General features: G+C 36.7%; 1 protein-coding gene across 4 annotated transcripts in view; it reads left to right on the top strand.

Annotated features, from left to right (window-relative positions):
• SMARCC1 (SWI/SNF related BAF chromatin remodeling complex subunit C1) overlaps positions 1 to 17,921 on the top strand; it is a 173,830-nt gene that overhangs the window by 34,358 nt on the left and 121,551 nt on the right. For 3 of the 4 annotated variants that reach the window (XM_078152454.1, XM_020999002.2, XM_020999003.2), the window contains exons 3-5: positions 5,694 to 5,779; positions 13,956 to 14,037; positions 15,368 to 15,460. In XM_078152454.1, coding sequence (XP_078008580.1) covers positions 5,694 to 5,779; positions 13,956 to 14,037; positions 15,368 to 15,460 — 261 coding nt within the window. The remainder of the gene's footprint in view (positions 1 to 5,693; positions 5,780 to 13,955; positions 14,038 to 15,367; positions 15,461 to 17,921) is intronic. The other variant, XM_078152455.1, reaches the window with a different exon arrangement.

Here is a 17,921-nt window from a genome sequence, read left to right as displayed (position 1 = left end):
ATTTTTTTTCAAACAGTTTATGAAGTGTTATAATTAATTGATCTTCAAATGTTTGGTTGAATTTGCTTGTAAATCCATCTGGTCCTGTTTTTAGAGGGGAAGTGGAGTTCACTTACAACTTGTCAACTTCCTTTTACTTAGAGTACTTAAGTTCTTATATTTTTGTAAATATCCATTTCACGTAGATTTTAAGTTTTATCGATATGTAGTTGGGCAGAATAGTTCCTAATTATATTTTTTTGTATGTCTTCATTGGTTGTGAATTCACTTTTTTCATTTTGATGCTGATAATTTGTTTTTTAAAATCATGTTGACTACTGGTGTATGTTTCATTTATTTTTCTAAAAAAAAATTCCTACTTTCATTTATTCCATGCTTCTTTAACTTGATGTTTCACTAATCATATTTGATTTTTAGGATTTCTGTTTTCTTTAATTGGAAAGTTTTAATTTTGGCTTTCTAGGGTTTTTGTTTTTTAGTTACCTACCTTATTTATCAATTTGATGTTGATTAAAGTGTTTACAGATATCTATCTTTCTGGGCTACAGACCTAGTAGTGGTATTGTAGGATCAGAGGGTGTAGTTTTATGTCCTTTGAGCATAGTTCCATATTCTTCTCCAGAATGATTTGACCAGTTGACTACTATACCAACAGTTCATTAATTGTACCCATTTTCCCTCAGCCACTCCAGCATTTATCATTTCTGATAAGTGTGAGGTGGTACCTCAGAGTTGTGTTTTAATTTGCCTTCCTCTAATCATTAGTGATTTAGGGCATTTTTTCATATGACTTAATGATAGCTTTTATTTCTTCTCATCAGTCTGCAGCACCACTAACAGGACATTAGTGTCCCTGTTTTTCCATATTGCATCCAACATTTGTCATTTTCCTTTTCTGTCATATGAGCCAATCTGGTAGGTGTAAGATGGTACCTCAGAGTTGTTTTAATTTCTATAGTCAGTAGTGATTTAGTGCATTTTTTAATATGATTGTAGATAGCTTTGATTTCCTTTTCTGAAAGCTACCTGTTCATATCCTTTGACCATTTATCAGTTGGGGAATGGCTTTTATTTTTATATAAATTTAACCTCCCTATATATTTGAGAAATAAGGCCTTTATCAGAAAAACTTGCTGTAAAAATTTTTTTATATTATTTGTCTGTGGTACTTTTAGCAAAATATGGTTTCCCTGATTATGTATTTCAGTTTGGTCTATTTTTGCTTTTGCTTTGTCTGAGATCATAATTGCTACTCTCCCCCCCCCCTCACCTTTTTTTGGTTTTGTTTTAAACTTCAGCTGAAACATACTAGACTCTGCTCCAGTCCTTTATTTTAACTGGGTGGGTGTCTTTCTGTCTCAAGCATCGTCTCTTACACACAACACATCATTGCATTCTGGTTTCCAATCTATGTTGCTATCCACTTCCATTTTTATAGGTGAGTACATCCCATTCACATTCATAGTTGTGATCACTAACTCTGCATTTTCCTCTATTCCATTTTTTTTCTGTTCATCTTTCTCTCTCTTTTTATTCTATCCTTCCTCAAAAGTTTGTCCTTCCAATCACTGCCTCTCTGTTTGCTCTCTCCCTTATCATGTCTCCTTTCTCCCCCCCCCAGCCCCCATCATTTATCCTCTTCCTTTTCTCTCCCTATTGGTATTGGGTAAGATAGATTTCTATACCTAAATGAGTATATTTACTCTTTCCTTTTTGAACCAGTTTCAATGAAAGTGAGGTTCAGGTATTGCCTCACCTGTGTCCTTCCCTGTTTTCCCCCTCCACTATTAAAGGTATTCCTTGTGCACCACTTCTGTGTATGAAAATTTTCCCCATTCTGCTTGTCCCTTTTCCCAGGGTATCCTCCTTCCCATCTCTACACTCCTTTTTTTGGCAATTATCTCAACATAATTTACTCACACTCATACCCTCTGTCTATGCAGACTCTTTTTAAGTGCTCTGATAATAAAATTCTTAGGTGCTAAATGTATAATCTTCCCATATAGGAATATAAATAGTTTAACTCCATTGAGTTCCATTATGATTACTCTTTCATGTTTACCTTTTTATGTTTCTCTTGAGTCTTCTGTTGAAAAGTCAAATTTTCTATTCAGCTCTGAGCTTTTCATCAGGAATGCTTGGAAGCCTAAATCTCTATTTTTATCTTCTGAAGGATTGTAGTCAGTTTTGCTGAGTTATTTGTAATCCTAGTTCCTTTGCCTCTGGAAAATCATATTCCGAGCCCTCTACTCCTTTAACGTGGAAGCTGCTAAGTCTTTTGTGATCCTGAGTGTGGCTTTATGGTAATTCAGAAAGTTTCTTTCTGGCTGCTTGCATTGTTTTCTTGTTTCTTGGGAACTCTGGGATTTGGGTATAATATTCCTAGGAGTTTTCATTTTTGGAATTTCTTTCCGGAGGTAATCAGTGGATTCTTTCGATTTTTATTTTACCCTCTAAGATATTGGGACAGTTTTCCTTGGAAATTTCTTGAAATATGATATCTAGGCTCTTTCTTTGATCATGGCTTTCAGGTAGTACAGTAATTTTAAAATTATCTCTCCTTGATCTGTTTTCCAGATCAGTTGTTTTTCTGATGAAATGATTAACATTTTCTAATTTTCATTCTTTTTACTTTGTTTTATCATTTCTTGATATTTCATGGAGTCATTAGCTTCTACTTGCTTAGGTTTAGTTTTTAAAGAATTATTTCTTTTCTTTTTTTTTTTTTTTTGGCTAGGCAATGGGGTTAAGTGACTTGCCCAGGGTCACACAGCTAGTGTTATATGTCTGAGGCTGGATTTGAACTCAGGTCCTCCTGAATCCAGGGCTGGTGCTCTATCCAGTGTGCCACCTAGCTGCCCCCAAGAATTATTTCTTTAGTAAGATTTTGTACCTCTTTTTCCATTTCATCAATTCTGCTTTTATTTTAAGCAGTTCTTTTTTTATTTTTTCAGTGTTTTTTTGTACTTTCTTTTCCATTTGGCTGGTTCTGCTTTTTAAGGCGTTCTTCACTAATTTTTTTGTGTGCCTCTTTTACCAAACTGTTAATTTTCTTTTCATAATTTTCTTGCATCAGCCTCATTACATTTCTTTTCACAATTTTTCCTCCATCCCTCATGTCTTTCTTTAACCATACTAGGAATTCTTGCAGGCTTTGCGTCCAATTGGCGTTTTTCTTTGAGGCGTTGCTTGTAGCTGTTTTCACATTGTCATCTTCTAAGTTTATGTCTTGGTCTTCCTTCAAATTCTCTTTTTTCCTTTTTGCTCATTTTCTCAGCCTATTTCTTCACTTTGAACTTTATGTTAAAGTTGTACTTTGCTCACTTAGGGGGTGGGGAGGCATTATCCCAAGCATTAAATTTCTTTGCACTGTTTTGTTTTCAGATCTTGTTCTGGGAATCTGCAAGTTTAGTTGTTTCCAAGGTGGTGTTATCATGGGGGAAATGCAGTTACAGGTCTCCTTGTCTGCACTCTGGGGTCTTTACCTAGTAAGGGCCCCTGGTCTCCTGCAGCTGCAAGTGCTAGTGCTTCTCTTTGCTGTGGAACTATCCAGGTCTGCTGTTCTCTTGTGGCTAGTCACAAGCACTCCTCTCCCCTGCAACTGAGAATTGAGACCCAGAACTACTTTGGGCACGAGAGTTGCTCATCAGTGGCAGCTAAACCTAGTGCCAGCAAAGGATCCTTTGTAATCTCTCTGTCTGTCTGTCTCTCTTTATTAATTTATTTTGATTTTTATCCATAATTACTTCCATATGCTTTTGAGTTTAAAATTTTTCTTCCCTTTCCTTCCCACCACCCTCCCCAAGATGGCACGCAATCTGATGTAGGCTATACATGTACATTACTATTAAACATTTTCACGTTAGTCATGTTGTAAGGAAGAATTAGAACTAATAGGAGGTACCACCAGAAAGAGGAAACAAAACTCAACAGAAGAGAAAAAAAATAGCAAATAGTATGTTTCGATCTGCATTCAAATTCCATAGTTTTTTCTTTGGATGTAGATAGCATTTTTCATTACTAGGCCTTTGGAGATGTCTTAGATCCTCGTATTGCTGGGAAGGGTTAAGTTTATCGGTATTAGTCGTCACACAATGTGAATGTTATCGTGTACAACGTTCTCCTGGTTTTGCTCCCTTCACTCAGCATCAGTCCATACAAGTCTTTCCAGGTTTTTCTGAAGTCTGCCTGTCCATCATTTCTTATAGCACAATAGTATTCCATTGCATTCATATACCACAGCTTGTTCAGCCATTCCCTAATTGATGGGCATTCTCTCAAAGTAATCTCTTTCTGACCATTTTTTGGACAACCCCTACCCCCTTTTACCATCTCTGGGCTGAGAGCCCCTAAAGCTGCTGCTGTTGCTGCTGCTGCTGCTTTTGTGGCTGTCTCCAAGGCCCACTACTTGGTGCTCTTGCTGTGCTCTGGGCCTAAGCCCACCCCAGTGTTACAGATCTCTCCTGTGGACCTCTTAAGTTGTCTCAAGCTGGAAAGATATCTCCCTTTGACCTTTGGTTGGCTCTTCTGCTTCAAAATTTGATTTGAGACATTTTATTAAAGTTATTTGGAAGGGATTATTCAGAGATTTTAGCTGGGTTCTGGCCTGTACTCTGCCATCCTGGCTTTGCCCTCCACTCTTTGATTTTGGAAATAGTTTTGTATAAATGAAATTTTTGTAAATATCTAAAAGCATAGTGTGAAGAGATATTAAAGTATACCCTGAATTTGTTTTTTTGAGTTGCCTTATTTTCCAGAAACACTGGATCCAGAGCATGCGGGAGGCCCTGAATATGTGAAGGATGAATCCCCCACTGAGCTGACATAATCTGTTGTTGCACCCTACACTGGATTTCCTGTGTGTCCTTAGGAGGCAAGACAGGCTCCAGCCAGTCTGTGCCAGGCTGGGGTAATGCTTGTGCAGCTCGGTTCTTTTGCAGATAAGCTCTCCTATCTGCATAGTCTGGTGGTTCCCAAGGGAGCCTCACTTTTGGGAGATGTTTTGTCTTTTTTCCCACCTTTCCCTTCCTTCCCATGCCACTCCCTTTCTTGTTTTCTCCTCCTCCTCTTGTTGTACTATCATAAAAATGCAAACTTCCCTAAGGCCTGTGTACACTTTGCATATTCATTTCTCTTGTAATAACCTTGGTTTTCATATAAGTCTCCTTGTTGTGATGGCCTGTTGACAAAAGAAAATCTCCCAGGCTACTGTTGTGTTCATCTCCCCAAAATTACCTGTATTCATTTGAGAGAGAGAGAGAGAGAGAGAGAGAGAGAGAGAGAGAGAGAGAGAGAGATATTAAGTACTCCTCACTCCCAAAGGAAAAAAAAAAGAAAAGAAAAGCTCCTTATGGGCAAAGGTTTCTTTAATTTTTGTCTTGGTATTCCTAGCACCTTTCCGAATTGCACGTAGCAGTCACTTAATCAATACTTAATGGTTGATAGTAAAATCAACGAGTTCTTTTTATCTTTCTCCCTGATTTATCTTTGTTAAATACACATTGTAATTTCTTGGTTTTCATTAAAGGATAGGATTTCTTTTTAAGAATATTTGCTATATTTCTGAACAGATAAATGATTTCAGTCATGAATCTTCACTGGAAGTTCCCTGTAATGGGTTTTTGTCATTTACAAGTGAAGTATCTACTATAATATTTTTCACTTGTATAACTCATTATATGTGTTGTTTCTAGGCAAAGTGCTTCATGGATTTCAAAGCCGGGGGTACCTTGTGTCACATTCTTGGGGCTGCTTACAAATATAAAAACGAACAGGGATGGTAAGCTTTCATCTTTATTTGTATAATTTGACGTAATATTGACATTACATAAGAGCATGCCTAGTCTGATTTAGTGTGATAGTTTTCATAGGGAGTGGGACATAGTGTGGACATAGTGTGAAGTCTGTCCTGAGACGTGAAATTTATTTTATGCCCGGCTTGAGAGAAGCATTTATTTCAACTATGGGTAATTTAGTTACCATATATAGTTATATTTATATTAAACAAAATAACTGTTTATTATTATAAAGCTAAAAAATTTTCTTGCATTTAATGGATTTTGTAGTTTCTAAGTTTTAACAAATAATTTGATCATTTATTATTGATGGATAACAACTTCTGAAAGTCTTCTTAATAATATCTTCTCATAATTTAGTCTGTAATTGCAATAATTCCAGGAGTAAAATTATAAAATATTATTATTATAAAATTATACGTGAGTATAGTAGCAGAATGGAGATTTTATAAGCAATAATATGTGCATAGTTAAATTTTCCCAGGACCACATATAGATATATAAATATGGGAGTCAGTTTTGCCTCAGAACATATAATTCTAGCTCAGTGTCTTGGATTTTTAATTACTTTCTTAACAGTTCCTCCTATTCTTTGGTATCTAACCTCCAGATCTATTTATCTTAGCAAACTGTAGTAGGCCTCTTCCGGAGTTTGCTGAGTCATTAACACCTAAGTATCTATCTTTAAACACAAAAACCAATAAAGACCATCCTTCAACCCCCTGAATATGAATTATAGACCTTCACCTCTACTTTGAGGTGTGGAGGCATAGACCAAGAGACCAAGACAGTCTTTTATGTTCCTTTTGGAGCCTGAAATGCATTGTTGTGTTGCTAATGTAGATTGGAAGGAAGTAGGTTAACTGTTATCCTTGAGACTTAAGCTGTACTTTAGTCATTCAGGTCAAGGGTGAGTAGGTTTAAATCATAGATTATTGATGTAGAGTAATTCAAAAGAGACCCAGAGTTATTGTAGTCTGTATGAAGGTGCTACAACATTGCTTTTCATACAGAAGTGTAAATAAATTCTTGAAGTAATGAATGTTAGGCCAAGTTACACCTTAGCTACCACTGCCAGCACCTCAAGATTGTTGTCTTACTTTGGAGAGGAACTAATCCCAACAAGTTTACTTTAAAAAAAATAGAGGCTAAGGCCTAGCTGCTTACAAGTATAGGCAATAACTGTCCCAGGATCTACAGTCTTAGCTCTTTGAATTCTGGCTCTCTTCTGTGCTAGTTGGTCCAGTTAGGACGTCTGGCTGGTGATCTTTGTTTGGTTTGTATGCTTTTAATGTGCCTTTGCTTGTTTCCTCTGCTCAGCTCTTCCTCTGAACTCTAACTCTTGCCCACTGGCTCAGATTTTGAGTTAATTTCTTAACCATTTCCTCATGTTCTTTTGTGCCTACCTGCAGACTTGCTTTTTTGAGTAAACTATTGGACTTTATCCTGAGCATTCATGGTTATCGACAGCTGACTAAGCATGCACCCTTTAGCATAAAAACCAGTAATTCACTTTCTCATACTTCTCACATCAACAAGCATTTATCAGTGAGCATTTATTAAGTGTCTACTGTGTACACACACTGTGCTAAGCACAGTCAGTTGCCAGTTCTTGTAGAATTCACTTCCACAGCATTTCTAGCATTGTCCCTACTCTTACCCATACTTGTTCAAGTGCTTATCATATGCCAGGTAATTAAGAATGGTTTTTGCATTTTTTAAATCAATTTTTTATGTGTTTATTAGAAAATGAAAAAAACTATTCTTACTTCACAGGGGACTGCAGGCCATGACTTGGCCTTTGGACCATAGTTTGTTATCCTCTGGTTAGAAAATTCCTTTCCCTTTGTAAGGGGGAGGTCTGTTAAAAGACTTTTATGGTAGCACATGTGAGAAAATAGTGAGGGCCTGAACTGGTGACTAGGTGAATAGAGAGAAGGGGGTATATGCTAGAGATATTGTAAAGATAGAAATAACAAGATGTGACAACAAATTGGATGTGTGTGATAAGTGAGAGTGAGGAGACAATAAAGTTGGTACTACTCTTGACAATAATGGTGAATTTGTAAGAGAGGAAGAAGTGGGGGACTTTCTCTATTATGGACATCATGAATTTGAGATGCTTATGGGGCATCCAGTTTGAGATATGCAAAAACTGATTGTTATGTGGCTAAAAGCTCAGGAGATACACAGGTCTGGATATAGAGATCTGGGAATGCTCTGCATTGATATGACAGTTGAAGCCATGGGAGCTTATGACATCACCAAGTGAGAGTGTAGAGGGAAAAGAGAAGAGGGCTCAGGATAGAGCCTTGGAGGACACACTGGAGAGTGAGCTTTTTCAGGAGAAGACACCGATAAAAGAGAATGTGGAGTGGAGAGTGTCAAGAAGACATGGAGAGAAGAAAGATTCCAGGAGGAGATAGTGATCGACAGAGGCAGCATATTGGTAGCCAGTAGATTAGAGAGACTGGGCATGATGGGGGGGTGGAATCTGTTGGGGAAGATAGAAAGGGAATGAGATCAAAGGTACCACACCCAGGGGCTTATCTTGAGAATGACTACCTCTTCATCCATTAGGAAGACAGGGAGGGGAAAGATATCTGGGTCAAAGAATAGTACCATACATAACAAGACATCCATAGCTCCTCTTTAAGTAGTAGCAAAAAACTGGAAATGAAATGTATGCCCATTGTTTGAAGAATACTTAAATGTTATTACCCTCTATGAAAGGATAAAGATGAGAAATTCAATGAATCTGAGACTTTTTTCATAAATGAATCTAAAGTGAAGAAAATAAAACAGGAGACCTGTATAAACTTAGTACAGTAATAGTACTGAAAACACTATAAAAGATGACAGAATTTTGATCAAGTATAGTGAAAGGTGCTTCAGGGGATTAATGATGGAATACTTCCTATCATTCTTGTTAATATGGAGGACAGAGTAACCCTGTCTTGCAACCTACATGTCATACACTTTATTCACTTTCAGTCTAAGCCCACCTTTAACTTTTTACCCTTATCTTCCCAGTTAACAGTCCCTTTATGGCCTGGAGACTTTAGGATGGGAGGAGGTTAGAAGGTATGACTCACCCAAAAAAGGAAGATTATGTTGATTATTTATGGATTACTAGAAATCTGTATTTTTTTTTTTCCTTTTTCTTCACGGAAGAATGAAGACTTCCATCACATATCTGATATGCACGGGCTTAGGCTCTTTTCACCTAGTTTGCTTTGTCTAGACATCCACACTGGAGATAGACCTGGTTATCCTGACTTCTGCTGTGGTGACTGCCCTAGCGGCATATAGAGTTGCATGTACTTGGCTCACTGGGCTTGAATGGAGGGTTCACAAATTTCAGGTTTCTGGCAAGAGGCAGTGGCAAGGGCACATGTGCAGTCAACCACCTTGGTAGGCATGAAGAGGGGAAATCTGACCACGTGGATTGAACTAGAAGATGGATCCTGGAATCCAGTCTTTTTAGTTCTTTGTAGCACAAGCCGGGGAAGTTGCTGCTCTAGAGCAGTGTCTTCAGGAGAAGAGAATGGCACAGGAATTCTGTTTTGCATTTACTCATCTATGCATATGCTGTATTTTTTCAGTAAAATGCAAGGTCCTGTATGGCAAGGTTTTAATTGATATTTGTTCTATATCTTCATTGCCTCATACTTTGTAGACTGTTACTAAATGCTTGATGAATGATGTTCCCATTAACTTCCCAACGTAGGTCCTTTAGTTTAGAAAATCTTTAAAATTCCTTGTTGCCTAAACACACAACACACACACACACACACACACACACACACACACACACACACACACACACACACACAGAGAGCTCTTCTTTCTGGAGGCATTAGTTCATTGTATTTTTTCTACCTGGAATGCTTATCCCTTCATTTGGTCTATGAAACTTACTATTTTAGTCCTAAGTTAATTAAATAGTCTTCTGCAGAATACCTTCCCTGATCATGCCATTTGGGAGTGATTATTTTGTTGTCCCATATTTTGAATCAGTGAAATGGCACTTAATATGGCAGATACATGTATACATGGCTTCATCTTTTTTTTTTTGTGGAAAGGGACAACATTTTTTCCTAACTTTGTGAGCAGAACACTGTTACATGTAGATAGCCATTTTCACTAATATTTTTGAAGTGAGTTGAAAAATTTTGGGCCCTGGTCATCTCATTTATTTTCAGTAGTGTTTTTGTTGCCAGTGTTTCTTTGTTACATTAAAATAGCCCTGTTAATTTTTTTTTTGCCTTCATTCCAGTCATAACTTGTTTCTTCAAAACTAATCGGCTTGCTATCTCTTTCTGAATGAATTTAAATTGTTCACATTTATTTCAAAGCTTGTACTGTCATATGTACTTAACACCTTTGATTTTTACTTTTAAAATTTTATTGATGCCTTTTGCTTTTGTATCACATTCGTTTCTAAATATTCCCTTTCCCCAACTCGGTGAGCCTTCCTTTTTAACAGATAACCATATTATATAAATACATGTGTTTTAAAAATAAGTAATATGTATAAATAACATAGTATATATAAACATATCATGCTATATTAATATAACAGTAATATATTCTATAAATAATGTAGTGATATGCTATATAAATAGTATAATATATAACACATTATTTTTAAAATCATGTGTATATATTTTAGGGAGTGAGAGTAGAGTGACCAAACCTGTGACTTTTTCATTCCTAAAGAACTAACTCCTATGGTGGAAGCTCACAATGCAGATTAGCAACTAAGAGTTATTTAAGAGATTAAGTGATTTGTCTAGTGTCACACAGCCAGTGTGTGGCAGAGGCTAGACTTGACCACAGATTTCTTCTGTCTGAGGCCAGTTCTTTACCCACTGTGCTGTGTTATCTCTCTGAGTTCAGTATAAGCACTAGACTCAGTGGACTGTATCTCATAGTGCGGTCAACATTAAAAACGGTTGGTGGTCCTTCTCTATACCTAAAAGATTGAGTCACGTTTTCTGATTTAAAAAAAAAATCTTTAAGTCAATCTTCAGTACATGTCCCATTAAAAACTCATCTCCATTATGAAGTCTACTCAGATTAAGTTAAAGTGAATATTCTTTTGCTTTTAAAAAAAATTTATTGCTATTGCTTGCTCCCAGATCACTCAAATAAAGGAAAACATCAGAAAGAAGTGTTGCTCTCGGTCATATGAGGAGAGAATGACATGTTTTCTCTACCTAGTTCTTCATTTCTAATTGGACATAGTGTGTTCAAAGAGCATGAAATTTGAGTCTCTCATGGTTTTGGCCTTTAGTGCACAAAATTGCCTTCACCTTTCTACTAGAATTCACGTAGACCCATTAGACCCTAGGTTGATGAGAAGATAGTCTTCTGTCTTGTGACAGAGAGCAATTTAAGGTCAGAAATAGGGAGCTGAGAACAACCCAAGGGAAAAGGGGTCAAGGAAACACTGAGAGGTTGGAGTAGATAGATATATACTATAGGATTGTTTTAGTCATTGGACCCCTGAGTTACCAAAGTAGTTAGACTACAGATCCTGAATGGTATACATTACCAGTTTTGTTGGCATAGACCTAGGAGTTAAAGAATTGTTCTTTCATGTTCTCTCTAATTGTACAGTCCTGCTTATGTTTAGGTAGTTCAAGTCAACATTTATTGAGTGCCTATTATGTGTAAGTACTGTGCCCAGCATTGGAATTACTTTTTTTTTTTTTGGAATTACTTTTAAAAAAATAGTTCCTGTCCTTAGACATCTGGGGAGAATACCATATATGCCCAAATTGGTATAGAACATCTAAGGAGATGAGCAAAGACTTCATATAAAGAAGTTACACTGGAGAGAGTTTTGGAGGAAATAAGGAATTTGAGGTAAAGAAGATAAATGAGTTAGCTCTGGGGGCCTTCTTGATTGGAAGGGACAGGAGCAAAAATAGAATTTTGAATTTAGGAGACGTCTAGTACTAAGTTTGGCTCAAAGTGCATAAAAAGAAGTAATATGAGGTAAACTGGAAAGGTAGGTGAGAGACTGATTTTGTAGGGCCTTAAATGACAGGTTAAGAATTTTGTTTTTTATGCTAGAGAGAATAAAGGGTCATCAGAAGGCTTTTGAGTGACATAGGTTTTCATTACTTAGGAAAATGGATTAATTTGGCCACTTTGTGAATATTTCGTTACAGACCCTTAGAGGCAGAAAGTAGCAGGGAAATCAAGTAAACAGAATCCCCACAAGAGAGTGATGAGAGCCTGAAATATGGTTAGGTAGTCATATAAAGGTACAGATGTCAGAGATGTTACAAAGGTAAAATTAACCGACATGATAGTGATTGAATATGGGAGTTGGTGGTAAAAGAAGAAGAAAATCTAGGATGGGTCCAAGGTTGTGTACCTCAGTGACTGGAGGAATGGTGGAACTCTCCACAGAAATAGGGAAGTTTGGAGGAGGGACTAGTGTAAGGAAAAGGGTAAGTTGGAGGTGTTGAGCGGGCAGGTGTAAAGAGAACCGGTAGAGAGTTGTGTCATACTAGCTGAAGCATGAGAGACACTCAGATATTAGTTGCTAATGCTGCAGTTGTGGTATTTTATCGAGGTAGATGAAACAGTATCATCTTACAGATGAGGAAACAAGTATAGAAGGGTCGAATGGATTGGAAAAGGATTTATTAAGCACTTAGGTTCACAAGGACCCCACATCGTGATATGAGGAGATGACATAAAGGAAAGTTCTTATTTATGTTGAATTCATGGCACGTGGAAAAGCTGAGTTCAAATTGTGGCATATGGGTGTAAAGGAATATTATTACACTAAAAGAAATAACAAAAGTTGATTGCAGACAATCCTTGCTGGAATGAACTGACACAGAACAAAGTGAGTAGAACAGGAGAGCAATTATATAGGAACAACAGATTTAGAGAGCAGTATAGAAAGAAGTGCTATTCTTCTCTAATGATATAGCTATAAAAGAGCCCGGATAACCAGCTTATATGTTTAAGTAAACACACCAATGTCAGGAATTCAATTCTGTCCTCTCTCCCTCCCTCTCCTCCCTCCCCTCCCCCCCAAAAAGAAAAATAATCATTTGAAACATGCCAGCACCATTTCACATCAGCAGATGAACTGTTAGATGGGAGGTGCGAATGTGCTTTTCTTCTGTTGGTTCCTGTCTAGAATAGCTTTTTCACTATATTTATAGTCTATTCTGTTTAGGATGATAGAGCTAATAAGAGTGGTAGTCTTAGTTGGCTTTCCTTGCGTTCTGGTCAGCTGGAAGGGCCTTGCTGTGTTCCCTTTGGCTTCTTGTGTTTATTTTGTTTCATGGTAAATCAGGGACAATACTGTGGTAGTGTTTAAGACCGCAATATAATTCTATTTAAGTAATGTTGTTTCTAGGGTATTTTTGTCCCTGACTCATTAATTTTCCTACCAAATAACTGTTTACCTTTTGTTTTCCTTTTATTTGAGTAGGCCTGCTTCCTGTGTATCATAATAATAGTTGAGTGAAAAATAAAATTTGCATTCAATTATTTACATAGCATACATCTCAGATCCATTTGTTATCTGATAAACACAGTTTTCTTTTAAAGAGATCTTATTCCCTTACTATAGATTTCAGGGTTTTTGTGTTTTCCTCTTTCATGCTGACTTTAAAGCCTACCCCCACACACGAAATGCAATTCCTCTGTATGAAAATAGAACACCTGCTGTGCTTTTCCTTCCTCACATCATCTTAAATTTCTGTCAGTAAAGCAAAGAAAGTTTTAGGTTTTGTTTAGCAGTAGATTTTTCTTTGAAGAGCTAGTAGTAAATGTTTCTGTGAATTTTTTAATGGCTTTCAGATTCACTATGAATTAGTTGAAACAAAACTAGAATTATTTCATGTAGTTAACATTCAGTTTTATTGGTTTCATAATTCAGCATTAATTTAGTATGCCCTCTTCCTTGAAATATGAAAATGTGGTAAAATGTGCACATAATGGTGAAATGTACATGTATTGGTAAAATGTTCATTGGTGAGCAAATGATTTATGATGACTTTCTTGGATTTTTTAAAAATATCATTTCCTTATTAGATCAGTGAAGCTTTCTTGAAAAAATTGAACAAAATAGTCTGTTGCTGTTCAAAATAATAAACTTCTGATTATTTTTTTCATTTTCAGGAGAAGGTTCGACCTGCAGAATCCTTCCCGAATGGATCGTAATGTGGAGATGTTTATGAACATTGAAAAAACACTAGTTCAGGCAAGATACTCATCAACTTTTCAAGTTAGATTTTAAACCTAAAAGTTTCCTAAGCACACTTTTGCTAGAATTCCAAGGTTTGGGCTTTCTTGGAAGAAATTAGAAGTATTTCTGAAATCCACCTCGTTGGTGTTTTTTGTAAAATGTTTGGTATTATAAAAAGTTTAAGCAGAGAGCACAATTGTTAAATTATGGTGGGGTAATTATAAAATGTATATTCAGTAGCTCTACATGACTTTTCCATATTTGAATTTTATGTCTACTTACACACTGTGCCCTTTGTTACATAATATTTTGCTTTGATATTGTTCTCCCTAATGAGTTAACTGTGACCAATAATCTCAGCATGTTTAGATTTTATTTTTGGGCCAGGCAGTGGGGCTAAGTTACTTGCCCAGGGTCACACAGCTAGTAAGTGTCAAGTGGCTGAGAGGTCGGATTTAAATTCAGGTCCTCCTGACTCCAGGGCTGATGCTGTATCTACTGCGCTGCCTAGCTGTACCCATCTTTAGATTTGTTATAAGATTTAGTATAGTCCCCTATATTAATTGTTTAACAAATAAATGGTAACTTTAATTTAGTGGAATGTCAAATTTTAGTCAGCACATTGAAGAATGAAGGTGTATTATCAGTAGGAGAAGCAAGAAGAGCATAAAGTGTAGAGAACCAGTAGTGGATTTTAGAAGGCCTGGGTTCTAGTCTACATAAATTAGTTTTGTGACCACAGGCAAGTCACTTTATCTCTCTCAATGCTCCAGGTAATACTCTAAGAGTATATGTTGTAGAACAGTTTCCAATCAGCCTTGGTAGAAGTTGTTCCCAAAACCAAAGGAAATTAGAGGTCCCAACTGGGAAAGGATATTTTCAGTGTACTGTACTGTCTCGTCTTAGTGCATTTATTTCCCTTTTCCCTTGGTAAAGAGGAGTCAGGTTAGGGTTTTTTTGTTTGTTTGTTTGTTTTTGGTATCAGGGAGACCTAATATAATTCTTAAACTTCTATTTTTTCCTACAATTAGAAGTGGAATAAGAGGACTTGGAGCAACATTTTTCCACATGGGGCCTTTACCACTAAGTCTATGACTACATAATGAGATTGGGATAACCTTTTTTTTAACCCCAATAAAACTTTTTTATCTGAATGCATTTATTCTATACTCGTGAACATTGGAGTAAGCCTTAAGATTCTGGAGAGAAGCATTAGTAAACCACTGTTTAATCTGAGTGTCCTGTGTATGCTCCTTGTATTAATTTTAAGATTTGTGGGATAACACATAGCTAGATTGCTTTGTACCATTAAACAAAAAATTTTCATTTCTGTTTTCTTTTTTAGAACAACTGTCTGAGCAGGCCTAACATCTACCTCATTCCAGACATTGAACTGAAGTTGGCTAACAAACTAAAGGATATTGTCAAACGACATCAGGTAAAAGATTGTGCAGAACTTTTGCATAATATATCTAATAAGACAGTTTCACAAGTCATTTCTATGATCTTGTTTGTGTAAGTGTGTTAAAATGTGAACTGTTACTCAGGGTCTCTTGTAACCAACATAGTTTTCTCCATTCATGTCATATTCTTAGTATTTAATCTTCACTAAGTTTATCAGTGCTGGTACCTTTCACTTACTCTGGATTACTTTCTCCTGAAGCTGTGGAAATCATTATGTTCTGTTAGTTCATCAAGGCATCTATTAATGTGTATGATCTGACCTAGAATAGAAAAGTTGTAGAGTAGCAAGTGCTGTCCAGAAGCAGACTGGTGAAATACAAAAGCCCTACCACCTCCTGTTCTCTTTGACTCTTAAATTTACATTTGCTTTACAGTGCTCCTTTTCTCACCAGTGCTTCCTTCCCTACTTTTTCTGCATAAAATGAATTGTCAAATCTTAGAGCTAAGGGCAGGCAGCTTCCTGTAGGAGAAAGAACCCTGCACCAAGGTTCAGGAGGCTCTAGTTCTGGCTTAGTTGCTCTATCACTTTGGACCAGTTACTTCATCTCTGGTTGATAAGTCATGTCTATGGTTTTTGGGCAAGTTAACTGTCTCTCTGTGTCTCATCTGTCATATTTATAAAATGGATTTAGTACTTTCCTTGCTTGAATATTAAAACTGGACCTTATGATTTCTTAGGGACATTTATGTGTTTTTGTTTAAAAAAAAAATGAAACAGCTGGAAGGAATTTTGGAAATCATTGGACAGTGATTCATAGAGTTATATTAGAGGATTATGTTTTATTCATAACTAGATCTCCTTTTGTCTTCTATAAAACCATTTGCTCCTCTCTGCCTTGTTAGGTTGAGAGAGTACAAGCATTGTGAAAGATAAAGTTAAGAATAAGCAGAAAATTTATTATTAACTTTATATGTATCATTAGGTCTTTCAGTAGGCAAATTGGCCCTGTTACCCAGTGGCTCCCTCAATCTGTTTCTTACTTTCTAGCCTCATTTCAGTATAGTCACTGTAGTTGCAGCTCTGAAACCTGTGGTGTCCCCAGTCATGTTAACATTGCCTGTGTGCTATTGTGAATTTCTTTTTAAGTTACAGTTACAATAAACCAAGAATGAATTTTAATAGGAAAAATTAATTGCACTGCTGAAATTTGAAGTAAGAGTATAGCATTGATTACCCTGATGATATTGTCCTAAAATCATAAGAGGTAAATTGTTTGACCAAGAGTCCTAAGTAGTCTGTTTTTTAGTGAAGAATTTAGTTGGGGCAAGCACTTGTTTTTGTTTCTGTTTTTAAGGCAGTTGGGGTTAAGTGACTTACTTGCCCAGGGTCAGACATCTAGTAAGTGTCAAGTGTTTGGTCTGAGGCTGGATTTGAACTCAGATCTTTCTGACTTCAGGGCTGGTGCTCTGCTGTGTCACCTAACTGCCCCATGTGCCACCTAACTGCCCTGGGGCAAGCACTTGTTAAATAGCTCTTGTTTTCTTGTTGGTTTTTAGTTTAATTTTTTTCCCCCAATTACTTGTTAAAACAGTTTTTAACATTGATTTTTTTGTTTTCATTTGTTTTTTGGCTAGTCAGTGGGGTTAAGTGACTTGCCCAGGGTCATACAGCTAAGTGTCACGTGTCTGAGGCCAATTTTGAACTCAGATCCTCCCGACTCCAAGGCCAGAGCTCTATCCACTGTACCACCTAGCCGCCCCCTTTAACATTGATTTTTTAAAAGTTATTCCAAATTTTCTCTCTCCCTCCCTCTTGTTTTCCCCCCCTCATTGAGAAGGCAAGTGTTTTGCTATGGGTTGTACATGTGCAGCATGCAAAACATTTCCATGTTAGTCATGTTATGAAAGAAAACACAGACAAAAAACCCCCAAGGAAAAAAATAAAGAATAAGTTTGCTTCAGTCTGCATGTGGACTCCATCAGTTCTTTCTCTGGAGATGGGTAGCATGTTACATCCTAAGTCCTTCAGAAGTCTTGCATCACTGTAATCCTGTAGCTCTTGGTTTCTTAAAACTGGTTTCAGTTTTCTTAAAGTACTAGTTTTCTGAAAGTACTACTGCTATCCTGAAAGAGAGAATGCTGTTTAAGTTATGGTGTGTTTTTTTTATAAATTTATTTATTTTTAGTTTTCAACATTCACTCCCACAAGTTTTTGAATTCCAAATTTTCACCCCATCTTCCCCCTCCCCCCACCCCAAGATGGCATGCATTCTGAATATCCCTTCCCCTAGTCTGTCCTCTCTTCTATCTCTCTCCCCTTCTCTTATCCCCTCCCCCTTCTGTTGTCCTATAAGGCAGGATAGACTTCTGTACCCCATTTCCTGTATTTCTTATTTCCCAGTAGCATGTGAAAACATTAAATTATGGTTTAAACTTTCACTTTGAATTATATTTTCTTTAAAAATAACCTGTGAGTGTTTTAAAGTTGAAAAGTA

Source organism: Phascolarctos cinereus, unplaced genomic scaffold, assembly GCF_003287225.1.
Source record: "Phascolarctos cinereus isolate Bilbo 61053 unplaced genomic scaffold, phaCin_HiC Scaffold_4;HRSCAF=312, whole genome shotgun sequence".
NCBI lineage: Eukaryota > Metazoa > Chordata > Mammalia > Diprotodontia > Phascolarctidae > Phascolarctos > Phascolarctos cinereus.
This window is presented reverse-complemented; position numbering and strand designations above follow the sequence as displayed.